Source organism: Jaculus jaculus, chromosome 1 (genome assembly GCF_020740685.1).
Source record: "Jaculus jaculus isolate mJacJac1 chromosome 1, mJacJac1.mat.Y.cur, whole genome shotgun sequence".
Taxonomy (NCBI): domain Eukaryota; kingdom Metazoa; phylum Chordata; class Mammalia; order Rodentia; family Dipodidae; genus Jaculus; species Jaculus jaculus.
The window spans coordinates 269,738,502-269,764,622 of record NC_059102.1 but is presented as its reverse complement, the minus strand read 5'-3'; the positions used below and the strand labels follow the sequence as shown (position 1 = coordinate 269,764,622).

Here is a 26,121-nt window from a genome sequence, read left to right as displayed (position 1 = left end):
GAATGCAATCTGGTCCAGCCATTGTGGAAATCAGTGTGGAGGTTCCTAAAGCAGCTAGAGATTGATCTACCATATGACCCAGCTATAGCGCTCCTAGGCATATATCCTAAGGACTCATCTCATTTCCTTAGAAGTACATGCTCAACCATGTTTATTGCTGCTCAATTTATAATAGCTGGGAAATGGAACCAGCCTAGATGTCCCTCAACTGATGAGTGGATAATGAAGATATGGCTCATTTGTACAATGGAGTTCTACTCAGCAGCAAAGAAAAATGAAGTTAGGAAATTTGCAGAAAAATGGATGGATCTGGAAAGGATTATACTAAGTGAGGCAACCCAGGCCCAGAAAGCCAAGCGCCACATGTTCTCCCTCATATGTGGATCCTAGCTACAGATGATTGGGCTTCTGCGTGAGAAGGAAAATACTTAGTAGCAGAGGCCAGTAAGTTAAAAAGGAGATATAAAGGGAAGAGAAAGGAAGGGAAGAGGGTACTTAATAGGTTGATATTGTATATATGTAAGTACAATGATTGAGATGGGGAGGTAATATGATGGAGAATCGAATTTCAAAGGGGAAAGTGTGGAGGGGGAGGGTATTACCATGAGATATTTTTTATAAACATGGAAAATGTTAATAAAAATTGTGAAAAGAAAAAAAAAGAAACATGTGTACACAATGCCAGCTGTGTCCTGCTTACTTGCAATGGAAGCTCATGGACACAGAGGTTAAGGAACACTGAAAGCTGACATCACCAAGCCAAATTCTGTGCTTAGTGGCCTATAATTTATCAGGATTCAAAGAATTCAAAACTGGAATTTAGTCTGCAGATTTCCTGCAATGTTATCTAAGGCCTCAAGGCAAGTTCCATTAAGGGCATATACCAAGCCTTTTCTGGGGAGATAAACGTTACCCTTCTGTGCAGCCTTTCACACAGTTTACCAATGGAAGTCATTAGAAGTTTGGCCCCTGAAGATAACAGGCAAGCTCTGCCCAGCCTGTCTCCCAGCTTCTGAGTCAGCTGATGACACCATGTTCTTCCCAGCTCCCTGCCCTGCCCTTCCTCTGTCTGACAGGGCCATCCTCAAGGTTTGGAGGGATTTCTAGAAAATGGAGTGGCTAAGGGTCAGCCTGGAACCTGGACATTGGGGCCAAGCAAACATTCATTAAATCCTCCTATGTTTTAGTCATGTGATAAATGGAAATAAATGAGATGTTGTCCCTCCCACAAGAAGCTCATGGAGAAAAATGGCCCAAATGTCCATCATCTGAAGAGGGACAAAGAAAATGGGTTCTGTCTATGTAAGGGTGCTGCTGAGCTATAAGAAGGCATGTAGAGGGCCTAGAGATGGCTTAGCAGACAAGCGCTTGCCTGTGAAGCCTAAGGACCCTGGTTTGAGGCTTGATTCCCCAGAACCCACGTTAGCCAGATGCACAAGGGGGTCATGCATCTGGAGTTCCTTTGCAGCAGCTGGAGGCCCTGTCGTGCCCATTCTTTCTCTCTCTATCTGCCTCTTTATCTCTCTGTCTGTTACACTCAAATAAATAAGTTAAAATTTAAAAAAAAAGAAGGCATGTAGCTCCAGGTGTGTCCAGCCTGCTTTCAGGGGCACAAGTGGCTCAGGATAGCTATGAATGTGGCCCCAAACAAAACTATAAACTTACTTCAAACAACATGATATTTTTTCTATAACTCGGTTGCACAGTTCTCACATGAGAACTTTATAGATACGACATCTTGTTGCAATGTCCAAAGGTTGAGCACACCTGTGAGTCCACACTACAACACGGCGAACCTGGAAAACGTGGTGTTCAGAGAAAGAAACTGAACAGAACATGTGACAAACTGGAAGATTCCATTTATATGAAATTCCCAGAATAGGCCGATCCAGAGGCAGATGCAGAGATTTGTGTTCACCAAATAAAATAGTCACCATGTCAGAGCAAGTCAATACCTTAAGCTCTGATAGTAAACAGCTTAGTTCTCTGGACCAGATGCAGAATCTGTTAACTGGCCTTTCTTTTGAAGATGCCAGGGTCCCATCTCCCTATATGGCTCTCTTCTATATCCTGGAGTAACTTTTTTTTCTTTTGAGACAGTGTTGCTATGGTGCTCACTTCGGCAGCACACGTACTAAAATTGGAACAATACAGAGAAGATTAGCATGGCCCCTGAGCAAGGATGAGATAGGGTTGCTATGGAGCCTATACTGACCTCAAACTCATGGTAATCCTCTTGGGATTACAGGTGTGAGCTACCACACCTGCCTTCAAATTACTGCTTCCTCCTTCTGTATGTGTATAGAATTTTTTTAGTAAGGATGAAAACATACCATCCAGACCATGGGTCCTTCAGTGTGTGAGTGGATGCACAAAGTATGGTGTAATCACAATAATATACCATACAAATAGTACTTTGCAGTAAAAAATAGATGCAACATACAGCTGGAGAGATGGCTCGGCAGTTAAGGCACTTGCCTGCAAAGCCTAGGGACCCAGGTTCAATTCCCAGTACCCATGTGAAGCCAGATGCACAAGGTAGCACATGTGTCTTAAGCTTGTTTTCAGTGTCTTGAGGCTCTGGCGTGTCCATTCTCTCTCTCTCTCTCTCTCAAATAAATAAATAAAATATTTTTTTTAATTAATGTAACAACTGGGAACCTCCAGGGATTTTGTTGGGTAAAAAAGGCTGTCTCAGGACTGAAGAGATGGCTCAGCACGAGTGAACCTTACAAGCATGATGCTGTGAAAAGCCAGGCAGAGAAGAAGGGATGGACATATACAACAGCGTTCTGCTTAATGCAATGTTTAGAAGAGGCAAATCCATCCAGACAGAAAGTAATGAGGTGCTGTAGGATGTGGGGAGGAGAGGTGGGGAGCAATTGCTCAGTGGGTGGAGGGCTTCCTTTTGTGGTAATGAAAACATTTGAAAATCATTCATGGTGATGGCTGCAGAGCCTTGTGAATATATTCCCAGGGAAAGTTTTTTTTTTTTTTTTTTCAATGATGAGGATCGGCAGGGTCATGTACATGTTAGGCAAGTGCTCTACCACTGAACTAGAACCCCAATCCCAATCTTGTAAAGATATAAGACACCTTGAATTGATTGCTAAAAATAAGTTCACTGTATTGTATATGAATTAGGTCACAGTAGAACTATTATTTAATGTGTGCTGCTCTCACTGCTTGCCGGAGAACCTCCTCCAGGGAGATGGCAGTAGTCACTGAGGAGACTCAAAACTCATCAAAGCAGAAAGCCAGAGGCTGCTGAGAGCTCAACAATAAAGGAGACTTATCATCGGTCCTCCAAGGCTCAGGGAATACAGTGGAAGAGGGGATAAAAAGAATGTAAGAGCCACAGGATTGGAAGGTGTATTCTGAAGCATTATCCTGCCAACAGAAACTGACTGGTACATTCATGACTCCACAGTGCCTACAGATAACCCCACTGAGGAGGGCCCTCAGTGGAATGGGGGTGGGGAGAGATAATATATGAGTATAACCAACGAAGGCAGGAATTTTATGCAATTTGTTCATACAATAAGGTTTTCAATAAAAACCCTATTGTTTAAAAAAAATAGAGGTGCTTGGGGCTATAGTTCAGTAGTGGATCACTTGACTGGCATGTGCAAAGCCACGGGTTTGATCTCCTGGGCCAAAAAAGAATAGAAAAGAGAAAGTAGGCTCTACAAAGTTCCCAAAGGAAATGGTTTTTGAACTGAGCCTTAAAGGATAAGGACGTGGTCAGAGAAGGGCTGGGGATACAGATATTCCTGGCACAGGGGACAGAACGATATGTGAAAAGAGCCATGGAGGAAGGGCACTGCCATGGGTGGTGACTGCTGGAAAGAGCTGTAACTTTGAGCTTATGGAAGATGACAGGACTGGGAAATTTTTTTAAAGGAGTTGGGTTGGAGAGATGGCTCATTGATTAAAGACGCTTGCTTGCAAAGCCTTATGGTCTGGGTTTGACTCTCCACTACCCACATAAAACCAGGTGCACAAAGTGGCACATGCACCTAGAGTTTGCATACAGTGGCAAGAGGCCCTGGAGCTCACATGCTCATTTTTTCTGTCTGTCTCTCTCTCTCTCTCTTAAATAAATCAATTAACTATATTTTAACAAATTAAAAAGAGTTAATTATTTTTAAGCAAGTAATCTGTTCACATGGCACAAAATAAAAGTTACAAGAAAGATGGGTATGATGGTGCATGCCTGTAATCTCAGCTCTCGGGAGACAGGAGGGTCAGGAGAGGCCCAAGTTAAGAGGACAGGAGAGTGGGGAGGCAATGAAGCAATGAAGTAATGGTCTCCTGTCTTTCTGTCACTAAGCACCTAGTTGCCCTCAGGCAATCATCATTGCCTGTTTTTTGCTGCTTCTCCTGCTCCTCCTTCTCCTCTTTCTCCTCTTCCTTCTTTCTTGTTTTTGTTTTTTGAGGTTAGGGTCTCACTCTAGCCCAGGCTGATCTGGAATTCACTATGTAGTCCCAGGGTGGCCTTGAACTCATGGCAATCCTCCTGCCTCGGCTTGCCGAGTGCTGGGATGAAAGGCATGCGCCACCATGCCTGGCATCTTTCATCTTCTTTATGGGCTGCATTGGGCATGTGTCAGTGACAAGCTGCGTGTGCTTTTATACAAACAGGACTTAACTGTACAGAGTGACTCAGACTTTGTTTTTAACATTAAAGAGAACCTTAGAGATCCTTCTAAATTTCATCCTTCATTCATTCATTATTTTTGTGTAAGGTATGCATATGACATGAGTGTTTGAATGTGCATAGACTCACATGTGTATGCATGTATGTATGTACATGTGCTTGTGGGGGCCAGAGGCTGACATCAGATGTCTTCTTCAACTACTTTCCACCTTATTTAATTAATTAATTTATTTATTTATTTATTATTGACAACTTCCAAAATCGTAGACAATAACCTATGCTAATTCCCTCTCTAAAAGTGGGAACTTTATCCTTTGAAACTCCACTCTCCATCATACTCCTTTCCCTCTCAATCAGTCTCTCTTTTTTATTTTGATATCATCATCTTTTCCTCCTATTATGAGGGTCTTGTGTAGGTAATCTCAGGCACTGTGAGGTCATGGATACCCAGGCCATTTTGTGTCTGGAGGAGCACGTTGTAAGCAATCCTACCCTTCCTTTGGTTTTTATATTCTTTCCGCCACCTCTTCCACAATGAACTCTGAGCCTTGGAAGGTGTGGTAGAGATATTTAAGTACTGAGTACTCCTCTGTCACTTCTTCTCAGCACCATAGTGCCTTCTGAGTCATCCCAAGGTCACTGCCATCTGAAAAGGGAAGGTTCTCTAACCAAAAGTGAGAGTAGCAATAAGATATGGGTATGAACATCAAGAGAAGTGCTTCCTGGGCACTTTGGTGAACACAGTATATACATTTTGCTAGACACCAGCAGACATTACACTCCTAGGGCTCATGACTACCCCTGTGGTATGTTTTCAGTATCAGGGATGCATTCCCTCCCATGGAGCAGGCCTGCAGTCCAATTAGTGAGTGGATGGTTTCCCCTATAACAGACATGCCACTATTGCACCCATTGGCTCATTTGGCCTGGCTGGCCAAATTTAAGGCTTGTAGTGTCCACTGTTGAGTATCTCCTATAGTGATTTATCTTTCTCCCACTGAACTGCTTGCAGCTTAGCTTTTTCTCGCTTTCTGTCAGCTGTCCACCTTAGTTTTTGAGATCCAGTCTCTCACTGAGCTGGGAGCCACTCATTAGGCTAGGCAAGCTAGCCAGAAAACCCTGGGGAGCCCTCTGTCTCCACATCCCCCCATACTAAGAGTGAGATCACAAGCATACACCACCATACCTAACATTTTGACACGGGTGTTGGGGATCTGAATGCAGCTTCTCACACTTTACCTGCTAAATCATCTCTTCAGTCCCCCATTTTTTTTTTTTTGAGGTATCGTCTCACTCTAGCTCAGGCTGACCTGGAATTCACTATGTAGTCTCAGGGTAGCCTCGAACTCTTGGCAATCCTCCTACCTCTGCCTCCCGAGTGATGGGATTAAAGGTGTGTGCCACCACGCCCAACTAGCCCCCCATTTTTTAATTGGTTTGTAGATGTGCTACATTTTGTTAATCAGTTTGCTAACATCAGTGTACATGAGGTTATTTCCACTTTTGTTATTACAAAATTTTGTAATAACATATGACATTTCACATGCATGAATGTATTATGGAGCTCATGCTTAAGATTTGGCAGGTACTGTCACATTTTTCACTGTTATACCTAGTTGTACTCCCATCTGCAAGAAGCAAGACAGCCTACTTTCTGTATTTTGAGGGATGGGCATGGCAGTATTGTCAGGAGTTGGACTCTACAGAGCCTTGAATACAAAGCTATGAGGTTCTTTTTTTTGTTTGTTTGCTTGTTTTAAATATTTTATTTTTATTAATTTAGTCACTTATGAGAGAGAGGGAGAAAATGGGCACACCAGGGCCTCTAACCACTGCAAACAAACTCCAGATGCATGTACCACCATGCGCATCTTGTTTATGTGGGTTCTGGGGAGATGAACCTGGGATCTTAGGCTTCCTAGGCAAGTACATTAACTGCTAATCTATCTCTCCAGCCCAGAAAATTTAATATTATCCAGAGATCCTGGAAACTTACCTGGAGAATTTGGACAGTGGGCGAGGATAGACAGTTCTGAATTTTGAATGAAAATTTATTTGATGACATCAAGTAAGTTTTGTAGGGTGCTTTTGCCTTCCACCAGGCATGAATGACGTTGTGATGAATCAGGAGATACCTCACTATCCAGTCAGATTCAGGCAACATAAATGGGGAGGGGAGTTGCTTATCATGTGGACACAGCTGCAGTTCTACACAATAAGATGGCCAGTGAGTGTTGTTCTGCCTGCACCCTCCCATGGCGCTAACTGTTCTGTCTGTTTTATCACCTACGTCCCACATGCTAATGGTTTCCCCTGAAACATTTGGCATGCCAGTAATAGCAAAAACAAACAATAGCTATGGATTTTTATCCATAACTAATGGTTGACATGCAGACAGGTGTTATGGCAACTTTATCATTCTCTGAGAGACCTCTGTGAAAAAATGGGCTTTGAAACAGACATTGAATAAAGAGATAGGGGAAGCAAAAATGTAGACAAATTCACCCTGAATGTTTTATCTCTTAAGCAAAAGGGGACTGGTATGATTTGGTGCAAAGAGAGAAGGGAAGATGGATGGTGGGTGGTGGTGGGAGAACAGAATATAAAGGAACCGAGAGCAAGCTCCACTCAGCAGCCCAGTGGTGGTCCGAAGATGAGGGTAGCAGGCTTGGTGTTTTGGGGGCTTGTGCTGAGGTTTGGGGCTACTATGGCTAAGCCAGAAGAGAGCAGCATTTGTTCTAAGAACCAGGTGGCCTTCAGAGATGCTTGCTATGAATTCGTGCCACTGGAGCGCACCTTCCATGGTGCCCAGGGCTGGTGTGAAGGGCATGAAGGCCACCTGGTCTTTGTTCGTGATGAAGATACACAACATTTCCTGCAGAAGCACATCTCCCAGGACAGGGAATGGTGGATTGGACTCACGGGGACCTCAGCACCCAATGGGACCATAGGAGGTAGGCGCTGTGGTAGCTGTGGGGTTTTTGTGTGTGTGTGTGTGCGTGTGTGTGTGTGTGTGTGTGCGTGCGTGCGTGCTACCATGACTGTATGTGTTTGCATACGTGTGGGAGTGCAGGTGTGTGCAGATTTGCATGTGGAGTCCAAAGTGTCTGTGGAAGCCTTCTTCTATTGCTTCCCCTCCCTATTTGTATGAGACAGGGTTTCTCGCTGAACCCAGAACTCATTAATTTGGCTGATCCATTAGCCAGCAAGCCTCAGGAACCCACTATGTCCACCTGCCTGGTGTTGGGATTGTAGGCACTGCCATGGTGCTGGGATCCAAAGTTAGGCTTTCCTGCTCACATGGTAGGCACTTTACCCATGGAGCCATCTCCTCAGCCTCAGCAGTTATGTTTTGTGTGAAGCATGTGACCAATATTCTCACTGTCACTCCTTACCTAGAGCCCTGGGGAGCAAATTCTTATGTCCTAGCTGTCATGGTAAGGATATCCTTTTCTCTGGTTGTTTTGTGGATCAAATAAAATAATTAATGCACCGTAACTAGCACAAGAAGTAGTCTAGAAATATCCTATTGCATGCCCTTGTGATGGAGTTTGAACTTAGGGCCTTGTGCAAGCCAGGCAGTGCCCTCTCCCCGCCCCCGGAAGTGCCTACCCCCAATAACACTGCTAGCTGCGTCTTCTTTAGTGCTTGTAGAAAAAGCGTTTCATGGCCATTATCATTTTGAGTCTTAAAATATACCCAAAAGTTATTATCTCAGTTCCCATTTTACAAAGGAGAAAATAGTCTCACAACATCATGATCTGGTTATTTTCAGCATGTCCATATCTTTTCCCCCAGCTATGTTGGGCTTCCCCAACTGCTCACTCACTGAGATGTCAATGTGCAGGTCAAGTGCTTTGCTGATGGTCTCATTTCAGTGTCCTCATGGAGCCTTCACCCCACAAAGGCTCCCTCTCCCAGTCCAGCTGCCAAGGTTTAATGTGATCTATGAAAGAGGGGCCAGAACACTGAGCAATCCAATAGCATCTGCACTCATAGAGTCCAGGCATGCAAATGCTTAGATGTGGGTCATATTCAGCCCATTTTACTCCTTTTCATAGGGTTTAAAGATAATTTCTTTCATTAATTTATTTTCTACTTAAAGTTAGTAATTCTATCTTTGAATCAATATGAACATTTTATATCTACTGTTTTCTGGCTCGTTAGTATCTTTAAAGTACTTTTCACTTATTATTATTTTTACTTTAGTATTTTTTTAAAAAACTGTGTGTTCACATGCACGTGTGTGGGGAGGGAGGCTGGAGGGGACGTGCCACTGCAAACAAATACCAGACTCATGAACCACATCTTGCATCCAGCTTTACATGGGTGCTGAGGAATTCAACCCAGGCTGGTAGGCTTTGCAAGCAAGTGCCTTTAGCTGTTAAGCCATCCTCCCAGCCCCACTTTGTTTGTTTGTTTGTTTGTTTTGAGACAAGGTCTTGCTATATAGCTCAGTGTAGCTTTGAACTTTGGATATTCTTCCTTCAGCTTCCCAAGTATTGGGATGACCACGCCTGGTTGAGATGCTTCTTGAACACGCACACACACCTCTTTAAGAGCTGCAGCAGCAAGAAGACCTGAAGCAATGCAGATTGTCTTTCCCTGAGCTCAGCTCTGCCCAGACACGTGTGAGCAGACCTGTGGCACACCTGCAAGCATTCCTGGCACACTTCTGGCCTTGGCTACAGTATGGGCAGTATGGCAGTATGGGCAGGCACAGCTGGAAACATCATTTGTTTAGTTGCAGCAGGCACTCTGGTGCCCTGGTTCTCATGTCAGTTTTGGAGCTAATGGGAAAGACACGCTCATTCCCTGGTGTGGAGAAGCTTTTGCTTGGCCATATTGGGAACACCTGTGACATGCTACAGGTTGAGTTGGGCAAGATCTCCACATGAAGAATAAAGGGCAGGGTGGTGGGGGGAGCTGAAGAGATGGCTTAGCAGTCAAGGCACTTACATACAAAGCCAAAGAACCTAGATTTAATTCCCTAATACCCACACAAAGCCAGATGCACAAGGTGGCAGATGCGTCTGGAGTTTGTTTGCAGTGGCTAGAGGCCCAGGTGTTCTCATTCTCTCCATCTACCTCTGGCTCTCTCTAATAAATAAATAAATAAATAACTTTAAAAAAGAAGAAGAAGCCGGGCGTGGTGGCGCACGCCTTTAATTCCAGCACTCGGGAAGCAGAGGTAGGAGGATTGCCATGAGTTCGAGGCCACCCTGAGACTACAGAGTGAATTCCAGGTCAGCCTGGGCTAGAGTGAGACCCTATCTCGAAAAACCAAAAAAAAAAAAAAAAAAAAGAAGGGCTGGAGAGATGGCTTAGCAGTTAAGCGCTTGCCTGTGGAGCCTAAGGACCCCGGTTCGAGGCTCGGTTCCCCAGGTCCCACGTTAGCCAGATGCACAAGGGGGTGGTGCACGCATCTGGAGTTCGTTTGCAGTGGCTAGAAGCCCTGGCATGCCCATTCTCTCTCTCTCTACCTATCTACCTCTCTCCCTCTCTCTCTTCTCTCTCTCTGTCACTCTCAATAAATAAAAAAGGAACAACAACAAAAAAAATTTTTAAAAAAAAGAAGAAGAAGAAAAAGAAGGGCACTCCTAAGTCTTGCTGGTTCTTTCCCCACCCCAGGGCCTGGAACCTGGCTGGACACCTCCACCGTGAGCTACAGCAACTGGCAGGAAGGACAGACTGCACCTGGCCCAGGGGCCTGTGGCTACATCGGGAGAGGCCCTTCGTCCCGGTGGGCTGCCTTGGCGGACTGCACACAGACCTTCGCCTTCATCTGCGAGTTTGGTGAGCTAGCAGGGGTTCTCTCCTTCCTTCCCGCCTTCCCGGCTGTCTGCCTGCCTTTTCTGCCTCCTTCAGTCTACACTCCCAACCTCTATTTCCGCACCCCCTTCTCCATCTCAGGTTGCTCATGGTCTTTCGTTTCCTTCTTTCTCCCTAGCTCTGGTTTTGTTTCTCCCCTGTGTCTCTTGGTGGGCCTCTCCATCTCCCTGTCTCTTCAGTGCCTCTCTCCCTGTGCAGGTACCTTCCTGCTTGTCTTCATCCGAACCCACTTCAGTTTTTCTGGGACTTTCCACCTTTCATTCCCACCCTCCACACACACACACACACACACACGTCTCCCTGATATACCCACCTGCCCCTGTGTTTGACCCTGCCCTGACTCCTGCTGTCCCCTCACTTCCCATCATTCAGTGCTTGCCCACTGTGCACCTCTAAGATGTCACTTTCCCTTTGCTCCAGGGGTCGGCCGCAGCCTGGCCTGTGAAAGACACAATGCCACCATGCACTGTGGCTCAGGGGAAGTCATTCAGGTCCAGGATGCCTTCTATGGGCGCCACACGCCCCATTACTGCACCCAGGGCTCCTGGCACCCCTCAGAGCTGGAGGAGGAATGCGGCTGGGTCAGCGTCAAGGAGGAGGTTGAAGGTAGGACCCTGGTAATCTGTGGCTCTGGCTGGAAGAGAGAGCAATTATTAGTCTTCTGTGCTCAGTAAAGGGTTCTAGAAAGTTCTGATGCACTTCAGATATGGCCTGAGCCTTCTCTGTGTGTGAAAGCCAGCCAGTCCCTGCCCATGGCATCAAGCAGGGAAGCAGGGGGCTGTATCTGACCCTCTGTAGACATCAAAGCCAGCTAGCAGGGCATGGAGGCTTCTGACCCCCTCTCCTTCTGAGTTCAGAAAACATTAACTTTGTAATCTAAATTTTAAAACTTAGGAAACATTTCAAGCATATAGACAAAAACAAAGAACATTATGCTGACTTCCCCACCCAGAGAGCCACTCCTCACCTTTGTCAGATCATAACACCATACAACATGACAACATGTGCTTAAGAGTCATTCACTCAGTTGGCCATAATGTTGTCAGGCTCTTGCAGGGCTCTCCTTGATCCCATTGCTGTCATGAACCCAGGGTTCATTAATCCCACACATGGTTCTCAATTCTGCTTCTACTTCCATCCCTAAGCTTTGTGCAGCCTCGTTTATACAAATGGAACTGTCTTACATGTGCTTTTCCCCAGTGTTTTCTCTTTCAATATTGTGCTCAGTGCATTCTGCTCAACACTGCTGTGGAGAGATGTGATCCACCTTGACTCATGTTCTTCTAGTTCATTGTAGAAATGTTCTCCTAGTTTGCTTGTAGAAATGGGCCATGATTTATCTCCTGCCTGTTGGGAGATGGATGGTTTTCAGTCTTTGCCACAGTGAAAATGGCTGGTACAGACATTTCTTTAAGGCTTTACCTTTCTAAATTAGATTAAATCTTCTCTCAGCCACATCTGCTGTATGACAAGGATTCGGTTTCAGGGATGAATGGGGCTATTGGAGCTCCCTTAAGTCCTCAGCGACTTTCATCACCCAGGACAAGGGAGCCCTCAGCTGTCTGCTGCAGTGACCAGGAAGCAGGGACGCAGGAAGGTATAAGGTTTAGCTTCCAGCTAAGGATGACACAGCCATGGGTGGCCAGGCTGGGTGCCCAGGACCAGCCTCCATACAAGTGCTTCTCAGCATTTGTCCTCAGAGGCTTTGGCTGTAGCCAAATCTCCCCAGGGATCTGGGGAGGGCTGCACGTATGGCACTCCTTGAGCCTCCTGCCGCTGCACGTCTCTCTGCCCTTGAAGGTGCCTCTTTCTCCTCTTGCCTCCATATGTCCACTACAGTGCCCTTGCTCCCCCCAGAGTTGGCCTGGGGATATGAAATACTGACCTCAGCCCATTGGTCTTTGGGAACTCTCCCTGGTGCTCTAGCAATGCTGAACTATGGTCTGTGAGGAGGAAGGGCCGGCCAGACAGGTTGTGGGGCCTTCCTCACCACAGTGCACTGGGGGATGCAGGTTCCTCCCCAAAGGCTCACCTATAAGCTTTTGAAACATGGCAGCCACACCTCAGAAATCACACTGGAAGAGACTCTCAGTCCCATTGGGAAGGGTCAAAGAAAGTCTGACTGCATCCAAGTGCCATGACCACTCACTCACTCAGTGGCCAATAAACATTTATTGAGCACCAATCTATATGCATTCCCCTGGGCTCTGTAGGTACAAGATGAATCAAACAGTCTACTTCAAGGATCTCAAAGTCCAATGGGGACATGGATGTGCATTTAGGCAGGTACCTAATAATGATAAATGCTACAGCAGAAAGGAACAAAAGGTGTGGTCTATTTACTCATGCAAAGCAGATTTCATGTCTGTTCAGTGCCAGGCACTGTCCTGTTTACAGGCAATCCAGCAGCAAGAACATCTGAAACATGGCCCGGTCCTTTGGAGATGATAGTGCCATGGATTTAAAAGGGCGTATATAAATCTGAGGGGTGAACCCCACTGTCTCACTGGGAGCTATGGTGGAGACTGGGGTTAGCTCAGTGTAGACTGCCTGCACACACACACACACACACACACACACACACACACAGCCACAATTTAAAGAGGCAGTTCTTAAATGTTTTGAGTGGGGGCCAGTGGGCACATACCTGCAGCTTCAGCTACTTAACAGGCTGAGGCAGGAAAATTGCCACTCAGGCCGGAGGATTGCTTGAGGCCAAAAGGTTGAGGGCAACACAGCGAGACCCCATCCAAAAAATATAGAAATGAGGAAAGGAGAGGAAGGAAGGAAAGCAAGAAGGCAGGGAGGGGAGGAAGGGGAGAGAAGGGAGGGAAAGGGAAAAAAAGAAAGACAGAAAGGAAGGAAGGAAAGAAAAAAAGAGAAAGAAAGGAACGAAGAATGGAAGAAAGAAAGAAAAATGAGAGTCAGTTATGTTAGGTCTTTCAATAGAGGGAATTTAACCCGGGAGTTATTTTCCAGAAACATAGGATTGCTAAGAAGCCAAACACAGGAGCCCTTAAAAGCAAAGGCCTGTCTCTGGTTGGAGGCCGAATGTGTGGGAGGAGTTAGGGCGATTTCAGGTGTGAACAGCTTGGACACACCATCGCTGTCTCAGAGGCTGGGGCCACATGTAAAGACCAAGAGTGGCCTCGAGGAGCTGAGAGCTGAATTCTACTGAAAAATGATATTGGGTGCAGAGTGCTCCCTAAAGTCCCCAGAAAGGAAAGCGGTTTTGCTGCAGAACCACCTCAGCCCAGCCTCCTACACGTTTGACCTCTTGAAATAAGAGATAATAAGTGTTGGGGACATAGCTCAGCTGGTAAAACACTTGCTTCATAGACATGGGCACTTCAATCCCCAGAATCCATGTTAAAAAAAAAAAAAAGACAAGGGTAGTGATGTGTACTTGGAATCGCAGCGCTGGGGAGGTGAAGATGCAGGTTCCTAGAGCTTGCTGACCAGCCAATCTGAGTTCTCGAGTCCTGTCTCAAAGAAGATGGATTGTCCCTGAAGGAATAACACGTAAGGCTGTCCTCTGGCCTCCACACAAATGTACACATGGGTGCATGTACACACATATGCACCTGCATACACATGCACACATCAACGCATAATTATACACATAAAAGCTTTAAAAAATTTTTGTTTTTATTTATTTATTTATTTGAGAGCAACAGACAGAGAGAGAAAGAAGCAGAGAGAGGGAGAGAGAATGGGTGCGCCAGGGCCTCCAGCCACTGCAAACGAACTCCAGACGCGTGCGCCCCCTTGTGCGTCTGGCTAACGTGGGTCCTGGGGAATCCAGCCTCGAACCGGGGTCCTTAGGCTTCACAGGCAAGCGCTTAACCGCTAAGCCATCTCTCCAGCCCCATAAAAGCTTTAAAAGGGGCTGGAGAGATGGCTTGGCGGTTAAGGCACTTGCCTGTGAAGCCTAAGAATTCATGTCGAATCTCCAGGTCCCACATAGCCAGATGCATAGTGATGCAAGCACGCAATGTTGCACACGCGCACAAGGGGGCGCACATCTGGAATTCATTTGCAGCAGCTAAAGCGCTGGTGTGCTCATTCTCTCTCTCTCTGTTTCTCTCTTTCTGCTTCTCTCCCTCCCTTCCTCCCTCCCTCCCCCCCCTCTCTAAAATAAAAATAAATTTAAAAAGCTAAACAACTGAGAGGTAACAAACCTGTGCTGCTGTGAGCCCCTAAGTTTGTGGGGAGACTGCTCCAGCAGTGATTGGAAAGAATTTCCAGGTGGAGAGTCACCCTGGCAGCTCCATGTACAGACAGGAGTGTGGGCCCATGCCAATAACAGGGCACTGGAAACAGTGAGGGCACGGGAGAAACTCAGGCCCAGGAGAGTGTCCCGGCATGAGGTGGAGGTCTCCCTGGCTAAGTAACTGCATAGACATGTATACTTATCAAACCCTAGCATGTATGAGGGAGGAGGCACAAGAGAGGACATTCCCGCACCGCGGTGCCCGGTCCTTTTCTCCCATAATCCTTTGCAGGCACATAGACTGGGATAAGGAGGAAGAGGTGTCCGATGACTCTGGGGTTCCTTCCTGCTGTGGGTTACCTGTGGTCTTCCCTTCTGTAGGCACCTGGCACCCCTGATGAACACAAGGCTCCCAAGGTTGCCAGAATTATCTTGCTGGTTCCTGCTTAGGCTATCTGAAGAGGTGCTCAGAGCAAGGTCCCCAGGCCCACAGCACCAACATCACCTCAGAGTTTATTAGAAAAGTAAAATGCTGGGCCTCATGCAGACTTACTGAATCAGAATCCCAAGAAGCCGGGTCTGGAATTCTGTCTCCATGAGCCCTCTAGGAGATGGGGCACACGCTACACTTGGCAGTCAGTGCCCCAGGCCCCAGCTGCAAAGGGAGCAGTAGGTCAGCTCTCCTGTCCTTTTGGTTCTCAGCTCACCACCTGTAGATGACAGCAGGCCTTTGCTGGGCAGCTGCTGGGTATCCAAGGCACGTCTCTGTGAAGTTCTTCTGAGTGTCTGTTCTTTTGTCTCCCACCCATTCCTGTCTTTGCTGGGATGTGGGTGTTTCCCAGGCCAGTGCCAGGGGCTGCAGGCATGCCAGGTGGCAGCAGATGGGACCTACTTTGGAGACCTGTGTCCCATGTGGGGCAATTACCTGTGGGTGCACTACCAGTGCCTGGAAGGTGAGTCATCGTCGTCCCCCCCCCCCCCCCCGTTGGCTTGGGCATGGGAATTTTCTTCTTCCCCTCCTCTCCTCCTCTTCCTCCTCCTTCTTCTCCATGTGTGTGGTGTGTGCACACGAGTGTGTGTGTGGTGTAGGGCTTGCCGGTCATCCAGTGTAACCTAACTGGCAAGCTCAAGGGCATCAAGAAACCTTATCTCAAAAAAAGGTGGGTGACAGGCCCAGAAAGCCAAGCGCCACAAGTTCTCCCTCATATGTGGATCCTAGCTACAGATGATTGGGCTTCTGAGCGAGAAGGAAAATACTTAGTAGCAGAGGCCAGTAAGTTATAAAGGAGATATAAAGGGAAGAGAGAGGAAGGGAGAGGGTACTTAATAGGTTGGTATTGTATATATGTAAGTACAATGATTGAGATGGGGAGGGGATATGATGGAGAATGGAATTTCAAAGGGGAAAGTGGTGGGGGGAGGGTATTACCATGGGATATTTTTGATAATCATGGAAAATGTTAATAAAAATTGTGAAAAGAAAAAAAAGAAATGAAAAAAAAAAAGGTGGGTGACATTCCTGAGAATGACACCCAGCTTGTACTCCAGCCTCATACATATGAACACACACCCACACATGTGTGTGCCCATGCGCATGCAAACACAAACACACAAAAAATAACCATGTGAAACAAACCACCACAGCTCAGTTCTTTTAAAAATAGACCTGAGCAGCTAGCTATCCAACTCACCATCTGACGCTTTGCCTGGCTGCACTGTGTCCCACACTAGATTTTAACAGAACTCCCCTTCTGAGCACACTTAGCTTGCTTCCAGCTTTCCTGTTACCTATCACCTGGAGAGTTCACTCTCGTACATGCACCTTGTCTGCTGTCTGGGATTGTTTTCCAAGAAGAAATCCTTAGTAATTGAAAAAAATTAAAATATTTGATTTAGCTGGGCATGGTGACATACGCCTTTAATCCCAGAATTTGGGAGAAAAAGGTAGGGGGATTGCCAAGCGATTGAGGCCTAAGACTACATAGTGAATTCTAGGTCAGCCTAGACTAGAGTGAGACCCTACCTCTACCCCCCTCAAAAAGATCCCATCTAAGTATTTTATTTACTTATTCATTGTAGGGGGGAGAGAGAGAGTGAAGGAGGCAGACATGATGGGTGCACCGGGGTCTCCAGCCACTGCAAATGAACTCCAGGTGCATTCACCACCTTGTGATCTGGCTTATATGGGTCCTGGGAAATCAAACCTTGGTCCTTAGGCTTCATAGGCAAACACCTTAACCACTAAGCCATCTCTCCAGCCCACATAATAGACATTGGTAAACTACCCTCCCAATGGTCACATCGATTTGATTTCTATCCCTACTAACTTCCTATAAAGCTGAGAAGTCACACTGTGCCACCCTGTGACAAAATGACTCCAAAGGGCGACTTCTGCTGGGGTGTGAGCAACAGGGACAAGCTCTGAAGGGAAAGTATGGAGTCCCCAGGGGACAACAGAGTTTGGGATGTAGGAGGAAGGAGGGCCCACGGAGGACAGCATGCAGGAGGGGCAACATCCTGAGATCCCTGAGGCCGCTTTTCTCATCGGCTCTCAGCTGTGTCTGGGTGACACTAAGCGCAAGTGGGAAGCCTCCATTCTGCTGTTGGAGAAGGGCAGGCTTGGCTTTTGGTGGCAATTTCTGTCTGGTGGTTTTGCTTGTAGACAAGGGTGTCCTTTGGAGCTCCATCAGCCACAGAGCGCTGTCACCAGACAAGTGTGTGGTTTAGGGCAGAGGGGTGTGTTGGGTGTGGCAACCACATGGGCCAGATTTTCTGCTCCACCCCAATTTTATCCTGTCCCTAGGAACTGGTGTGCTCTGATTACAAACAGATTCTAATTCACAAAGGAGGGACTTTAGTTAGTGCCCAGTAGGCGCATGAGCACCCTCACTCACACACCTGGGAATCAGGGCCCTGATGGCCTTTCATTTGCATTTTAGTGCCCAGGCACTGGAAGATTGCAGTGCCCTGGTTAGCACAGGGCTGGGGGAAGCCCCAGTAAGTTCTACTTGTCTCACCCAACCAGCCCTATGCCAGCAGCTGAAGTTCAATGTTTTGTACAACTTAATGTGAAGTAGCTTACCGTAATTCATCTGCTACCTTAGTCAAGTAATTTTTCTGACAGGAGTTTCACCTCTTGTCATTCTAGAAGTTCTAAAATAGATTTGGACATCCAGTAGACTTCTGGCTTTATTAATTCAGGAACATTATGCAGCTAGAGTTCTAAAGAGAAATCCTGAGATGTACTAAGTGGAAGAAATGCAGGATACTGAATAGTGAACAAACATACCCCATATGTGTGAATTTTTTTAAAAGCCACCCTGTGTGTGTGTGTGTGTGTGTGTGTGTGTGTGTGTGTGTGCACGTGCATATGTAGCTATATCTGAAAGGATCCGAGGGCTCTGGTAATAATGGCTGCTTTGGGGTAGCTGTGTTGGGGCCAGAGGGGTGGTTGTGCAGTGGAGCCTCTCGTCATTCTATACTCTATATGTTTCCAATTCTATGTTTTGGTGGTATATTACCTAGGAATGAAACATAAAATTCAGAAGGCCTTTCAAAGGTAAAAATAACGTGATAGGGAGATAGCTGAGCCATAAGTGCTTGTCTTACAAACATCAAGACCTGAGTTTGACCTCCCGCCCCTCAATCCATGTAAAAGTGCTGAGTGTGGCTTGCATTTGTAATCCCAGCACTGGGGAGTGAAGGCAGAGATCCCTGGAGCTCTCTGACGAGCCAGTGTAGCCTAATTGGTGATCTCCAGGCCAATGAAAGACTGTGTCTGAAAGGTAGATGATGTCTTTGAGGATGACACCCGAGGTCGCCCTCTGTTCTCCATAGGCACACATGCACTTGTGCACCCATGTACACACAAATGCACACATATACATATGTGCATAAAAAGTGAAGATAAACTAAATATCTCACATAAATAAAAACAGCCTGGTGGGGCTGGAGAGATGCCTCAGTGGTTAAATGTGTTTGGTTGCAAAGCTCGATGGGCCAGGTTTAATTTCCTGGTACCCACATAAAGCCAGATGCACAAAGTGGCTCATGTGTCTGGAGCACAGTGACAGAAGGCCCTGGTGCAGCCATTCTCTCTCTCTTTCTCAAATAAATAAATAAATAAATATTTTTAAAAACAGCCTAGTGAATAAAGGAAAGTGAATCTTAGGTAGAAACACACGACTTTACTTGGTGACTGCACAAGGCGTCTTGTACATCTGGATCTGCAGGCCTGCGGCTGGTCGTGCCCAATGGGAGTTTCGTCTTTGACGATGTCACCATCTCCCTGACATGGCTCCTCACTCCCTTCACTGGAAACCTGTCCTGCACACTGAGCCTGGGAGATGGCCACACTTTGGATCCCTACTACCCTCCCAGGTAAGAACCATGTCTGGCTTTGAGTTGGGTCCTATCAGTCAGGTTTTGTTACATACCAAGCCACCCCCGAACCTAGTGCCTGGAATGGCACTATTTCTCATAGTTCTTGGGAGTTCTAGGTGAATTGCCTCTCTGGGCCAGCCCCACTAGTGCTAGGTAGGTAGGCACTCCCTCTCTCACATGTCCTGTGGACAACTGGATGTCACCAGGGTGGTGGAGGGTCTTCTGTAAGTGAGAATGAAATTGTGAAACAGTAAGTCTGCTCCCTGAGGGACACCAGCTACAGTGTGCCCAGACTCCCGTGTGTTCTGCTGTCTTCATTTGGCCTCGGGAGCCCCAGGATGCTGGGCAGTCCTAGCTTGCCTCGCCATTCTGCCAGCCTCCAGCTGTGCACCATGGGTGACACTGCTACACTCTCTAAGCCCATATTGCTCTGTCCATAAAAACAAAATGAAAATCACCCAGCACAGCACTTTCCATTGGAACCCAGTGTGCGCCGTGTGTGTACCACAGGCACTGTCCTCTGGAACCTAATAGGTACCATATGCTATCATGGACACTGTTCACTGGGCTCCAGTGTGTGCCACATGTGTGCCATGGACACTGTCCGCTGGAACTCGCTTTGCCCATGTATGTACCATGACACCAGATGAAACGGGCTCCTGAAGCTGGAGTTCAAATCCTAGCTGCTGCTACTGTCGTTGAACCCCTGAGAGGCCCTGGGCTTCCTGGGTTTCTCTTTCCTTCCCTGTCATTTCTATATCTGTCTTAACTGTTTTGTGGGCAAAATGAGAGACAAGCTATAGACGATGATGCTTGTCTAGGGCAATGTCTGCATCATAGAAATGCTCAGGGCTTTGTTCCGTGGGCATTTTGCAACCATTTTATAAAGCAAACAATGGATGCTAAGTCACTAACTATATTCAGTCCTACTAGGACTGTTTGTTACACAGGGATTTTCCAATGATAGGGACACAGTGCTTTAAAACAGAAGCAAGTGGGTCAAAATGCTAATGTTTATCCATCCTGGGTGGCAAATCCAAAGGAGTTTGACATTTTACTCTTGGAAATTTTCTGTGACTAAAATCAAACATAAGCCATATGCAATGTGTAACATCTTTCTGGACATCAGCTCTAAACCAAGAGAGAGAGAGAAAAAGAACTTACAGTTTTCCCCTGCTCTTTCTTAGAAGAAATACATGGTGGCACACCCCTCTACCACTACCTCTACGTGGTCCAATTTTATTACTTTAACGACTCATTGGACCTTGAAATTACCCCCCTGGCTTTTCTCTCATTTTAGTTTTCCCAGTGCGGGTAACTTCTCAGTGCTCACAGTCAGCACTACCTTGGCAGTATGAACAATGGCATGGATTTTAACACAGAAGCCATACTGTGTGCTAATATCACTGTGCTTACCTGCCTGACTCCTCCTGTCTCTTCCCCTTCTCCCCCTTCCTTTTGTGTGTATGTGTATGTGTGTGTGTGTGTGTGTGTGTGTGTGTGTGTGTGTGTTATACATGCATGTGTGTATGCGTGGACATATGTGTGTGCTTGTGTTTGGAGGCCAGAGGTTGACATTGGATGTCTTCCTCAATTGCTCTCCACATTATTATTTTTATTTATTTACTTGACAGCAACAGACAGAGAGAAAGAATGAGAGAGAGAGAGGGAGAAAGAGAGAAATGGGCGCCCCAGGGCCTCCAGCCACTGCAAATGAACTCCAGATGTGTGCGCCCCCTTGTGCATCTGGCTAACATGGGTCCTGGGGAATCAAGCCTTGAACAGGGGTTCTTAGGCTTCATAGGCAAGCACTTAACCACTAAGCCATGTCTCCAGCCCCCACATTATTATTTTTTAAATATATTTTATTTAATTATTTGAGAGAGAGAAAGAGGCAGAGAGAGAGAGAATGGGCATGCCAGGGCTTCCAGCCACTGCAAACGAACTCCAGATGCATGTGCCCCCTTGTGCATCTGGCTTACGTGGGTCCTGGAGAGTTGAACTGAGATCCTTTGGCTTTGCAGGCAAACGCCTTAACCGCTAAGCCATCTCTCCAGCCCCTCCACATCATTTTTTGAGACAAGGTTTCCCACTGAACCCAGAGCTCCTCTATTAGGCTTGGCCAGCTAGTCAGTGAGGCTTGGTATCCTTGTCATCACTGGGATTACTGGCAAGTGTCCCTCTGCCTGTACTTTATGTGATCGTGCGCAGATCTGAACTCAGGCCCTCATGCTTGTGTGTCAAGCATTTTATCAGTTGAACCACTTCTCCAGCCCCTCTTTTTTTTTTTTTAATTTGTGTAGTCAGTGAATACAGTCAAATTGGTACCATTGTTAGCCTACTCCCTGTCCTCCCCCCTGCACAGGGACCCTCTTGTTGGGGTATATAGGTCATGCATTGTAGGGTTAGCCTTTAGTTTTGGGTAGGAGGAAATGTCTCTGTGTGTCATGACCCAACATGTGGCTCTGACATTCTTTCTGGCCCCTCTTCTGCAAATTTCCCTGAGCCATGTTGGGTTCATATTAGGTCTGCTTCCATGTTGAGAACTTCGGTGCCTCTGTGTCCCTGGATATCTGGTTTGGCAGGGGTTGATTATTCTCTGTGTCTATCTCCTTCACAGTTGTGCTGGTTCTCAGTTCACTAAGAAAACAGCATTCTTGCATGTTTCCCCAATTATTCTTAGTTTCAGCTGGGGCCCTTTTGAGGTATGATGGGGTGGTTCTCTCCCTTAGGATCTGCATCTATCTGAAAAAGAGAAGCATACTCACCAATGGAGAGTAAAGTTAGCACCAAGTTAATGTGATAACCATTATTTTTTAGAGAAAGTTTAGTGAAGAGTGAGTTCATTTTTGGATATGGTTCTGACTTGTTTCCCAGCTCCAGCTATGGGTTCCATTCCACTGAGCAGATCAGTTAGCCAAATCGAGAGCAGATGGTTTCCCACCATGGCTATGCACTACTATTGCACTTGTGTGAGCATCACATCAGGTGGTTTGCTGCTAGGAAGGTTAGACCATGTGTGGCTTGGGCAGATAATGGTCATTTTTCCCCAGTCATTCATGTAGCACCTTCCGGCACTAGACACGCTAACTTTCTAGGGACTGACTCTCTTCCAGCTTCCAGCCATGTCACTCCATGATATGTCCCAACAGTGTATGGAGTCTTCAGCAGTAGGGTCTTACCACTAACCTATGGTGGGTCCTCAAGTGTTCTGAGATAAATCTGTCTTCTTTTGGGAGACCTTGTAGGTCTCTATGATCAAAATCTCATTGTGGATGATAACCACCTGCTGGTACCGTGAGTTACAGGTCAGCACCCAAGAAGAGAAGGAAGAACAGGATAAGTGATATAAAAGAGACAGAGAAGAGGAAGAGAGAGAGAGAGAGAGAGAAGCAGAAATAGGAGGAGATAATAGACAGTTTTCATTGTACCCTCTCCAGGGCCTTGTGAGTCCAGTGTTCCCTCTAAGGGCCTGGTGAAGGGTCAACCATTTGGTCTGTCTTTTAGGATGTAGAGTTTTATGGTACCATTGCCTTTTAGGTCCAGTTTTGTGTCCCCCCTCCTCCCTCAACTTACCCTCCCTCCTTATTGTCTGCTCCTCTAGATGCTTAGTAGGTATGTTGGCAAATTGGGTAGTTTCAAGTTAGTAGCTATAGATGAGTGAGACTATGCAGTGATTATCTTTCTGTGATTGGGTGAGTTCGCTGAGAATAAAGTCTTCCATGTTCAACCATTTTTATGCAAATTTCATTGTGCTGGTTTTCCTTACTGTTGTGTAGAATTCCATCGTGTAGTTATACCACATATTAGTTATCTGGATTGATTCAGCTCGTGGCTATTATAAATTGAGCAGCTATAAACATGGTTGACTAAATCTTTCTGAGCTGAAGTGTGGCACTTTTAGGGTACATGCCCAGTAAGGGAATAACTGGGTCTGTTCAGCCCCTCTTTTTGTTTGGTTGATTGTGTTTTTTTTTTTTCTTTTTTTAAATTTTTTATTTACTTGAGAAGGATAAAGAGAGTGAGAAAGGGAGAATGGGCATGCCAGGGCTCCTGCCACTATACACAAAACCAGAGGCATGTGCCACCTTGTGCATATGGTCCTATGTGGGTACTGGGGAAGCAAACTCAGATCTGCAGGCTTTGCAAGAAAGTGCCTTTAGCCAATGAGTCATTTTTCCAGCCCCTGGTTTGTTTGGTTTTTTTTTTTTTTTTTTTTTGAGACAGGATCTCACACTGTACTCATGTGGTCTAGGCTGGCTTTGAACTTGTTATCTTCCTGCCTAGCCTTGCAGACATGTGCCACCACAATTGGCCTCTATTTCTCCCTCCCACTCCTCTCTGTTTTGTGCAGTTCTGGGGATTGAACCCAGGGCCTTTTCATGCTAGGCAAGCGCTCTACCACTGAGCCATGCTCGAGCCCATCGCTGGTGGATTGTATGCACGTGCTCCTCCACCACTGAGCCACATCCCTAGCCCTGCTTGCTTTTCGTTCATGTGTTTCTACAAACACATAATTTTGCTTATCTCCTTGTTAATCTGGATGTAGGGATTTTAAAATCGGACCTTCACTTCCACTGTGGGTACCCATGTGACATGGGAGGGGAGAGCTGACTTCAGGTGGAACCAGCCTGGTAAGGTCTGAGGGTTCCCCTTTAGAGGCGGCCTTGTCGCCTTGCCCTTGCTATACACTTTTGTTCATTTTTGTGGCAGGCTGTTTTCTTTCTTCTTTCTGTACTGGGAAAGTTTCTATATTCTAAGATTGCATTTTGAGCTTTTTTTGGTTTTGTTTTGTTTTGTTTTTGTTTTTGTTTTTTTGAAGTAGGATCTCACTCTGGCCCAAGCTGACCTGGAATTCACTATGTAGTCTCAGCCTGGCTTTGAACTCAAGGAGTTCCTCCCATGTCTACTGGGATTAAAAGGTGTGCACCACCAGGCCAGGCTCTGCGTTATGAACTTTATGGGACAGTTTGATTAAGGCAAAATTTGTCCAAGTCTAACATTGGGTAACTTATCGCCACCTACTGGTGGATCTTGTAGTTGACCCTTGGAGTTGGTTCTGCACCTTAGCTGTTTTAGAGTGAGGGTCCTGTTGGTAAAAGGGACACTTTAGCCGTGTGTGGTGGCACACGCCTTTAATCCCAGCACTCTGGAGGCAGAGGTAGGAGGATTGCAGTGAGTTCGAGGCCACCCTGAGATTACATGGTGAGTTCCAGGTCAGCCTGAGCTAGAGTGAAACCCTACCTTGAAACCCCCACCAAAAAAGGGGGGGGGACTCTTTACAAGATAACACAAACAAGTCTTTTATATATACATGCACATGCACACATCACACATACACACACATATATTCATTCATATATATATTTGAGAGAAAGAGAGAAGAGAGAATGGACACACCAGGGCCTCCAGCCACTGCAAATGTACTCAGACACATGTGCCCCTTGTGCATCTGGCTTACATGGGTCCTGGAGAATCGAACAGGGATCCTTTGGCTTTGTTAGGCAAACGCCTTAACTGCTAAGCCATCTCTCCAGCCCCGACAAACAACTCTTTAAGTAGACTGGACGTACCCAGGTCATTGGAAAGCACAGAAGGCGATACCTGCCATAAAGGGTTCTGGGTCCTTTGGGAATGGGTGTGGATTTAGAAAGCAGGGGTGGCACATCTAGGGGGAATGGCCAGCCTGGCACGCATACAGGGCTATGTGGGAAAATGAGAGATGCTGGGAAGCTCAAGAGAGCCTCAGCCGGGAGGAGCCGGGGATGCCAGCCAGTCTTAGGGACGGCTCCTGGGAGAGTATGTGGGTTAGGTACCAGAAAGCTGACTTTAATTTGGAGGGCAGGAGGAAGGTGCTAAGAGGGGAAGAGGAAGAGGTGGAAGCAGGATGCAGTAGCAACAGACCGCTGAGTTAGGTTGGCTTAGTCCCATAGAGTGGGTGTACCCACACTGGCCCTGAGCAGTGTCTGCATACAGAAGGGTCTGGGGAGGGGCTTGCTTGCACTTGGGGTGGGGCATCTCCCTAAAACTAAAGAGATTCCTGGATGTGGATTCAGCTGTGGTGCCTGGAGACGTATGTTATGAAAGGCAACACATAACAGCATCTACAGAGAAGATAACTCAGGCTTGGGAATGACCTGGTAGACACTGTTAGTATTATGGTCCACACCTCTAATCCCAGCGCTTGGAGGAAGAGGTAGGAAGATTGCTGTAAGTTCTAGGCCAGCCTGGGACTACAGAGTGAGTTAAAGATCAGTCTCAGCCTGGACTAGAGTTAAGACCCTACTTCAAAAAAAAAATGTGGGCTGGAGAGATGGCTTAGCAGTTAAGCACTTGCCTGTGAAGCCTAAGGACCCCGGTTCAAGGCTCGGTTCCCCAGGTCCCACATTAGCCAGATGCACAAGGGGGCGCACGCGTCTGGAGTTCGTTTGCAGAGGCTGGAAGCCCTGGCGCGCCCATTCTCTCTCACCCTCTATCTGTCTTTCTCTCTATGTCTGTCGCTCTCAAATAAATAAATAAATGAAAAAAAATGTGAGAGTGTAGCTGGAGAGATCACACAGCAGTTAAGGTTAAGCCTCCAAATCCTAATAACGCAGGTTTAATTCCCAGTATACACATAAATCCAGTTCTACAAAGTGGTGCCTGCGTCTAGAGTTTGTTTGCAGTGGCTAGAGGCCCTGGTATACCCATTCTTTCTTTGTGTGTGTCTGTTTTACTCTGCTTAAAAATAAATAAAAAATATTTTTTAGCTAAGTGTGGTGGAGCACACCTTTAATCCCAGCACTCAGGAGGCAGGAGTAGGAGGATCACTGGGAGTTTGAGGCCACCCTGAGACTACATAGTGAATTCCAGCTCAGCCTGAGCTAGAGTGAGACCCTATCTCAAAAAACAACAACAGCCAGGCATGGTGGCGCACGTCTTTAATCCCAGCACTAGGGAGGCAGAGGTAGGAGGATCGCCGTGAGTTCAAGGCCACCCTGAGACTACATAGTGAATTCCAGGTCAGCCTGAGCCAGAGTGAGACCCTACCTCG

The 26,121-nt window shown here is 46.5% G+C and overlaps 1 protein-coding gene and 1 non-coding gene across 2 annotated transcripts in view; both read left to right on the top strand.

The window, feature by feature from the left end:
* The first annotated feature begins 2,110 nt into the window (after positions 1-2,110).
* LOC123458266 lies at positions 2,111-2,218 on the top strand. The gene has a single exon (XR_006635559.1). It is a non-coding gene; the product is annotated as a U6 spliceosomal RNA (small nuclear RNA).
* A 5,095-nt stretch (positions 2,219-7,313) lies between these two features.
* Positions 7,314-26,121, top strand: part of Pkd1l2 (polycystin 1 like 2) — a 113,147-nt gene continuing 94,339 nt past the window's right edge. The window contains exons 1-5 of the mRNA XM_045143266.1: positions 7,314-7,614; positions 10,292-10,456; positions 10,913-11,098; positions 15,548-15,658; positions 18,938-19,085. Coding sequence (XP_044999201.1) covers positions 7,314-7,614; positions 10,292-10,456; positions 10,913-11,098; positions 15,548-15,658; positions 18,938-19,085 — 911 coding nt within the window. The remainder of the gene's footprint in view (positions 7,615-10,291; positions 10,457-10,912; positions 11,099-15,547; positions 15,659-18,937; positions 19,086-26,121) is intronic.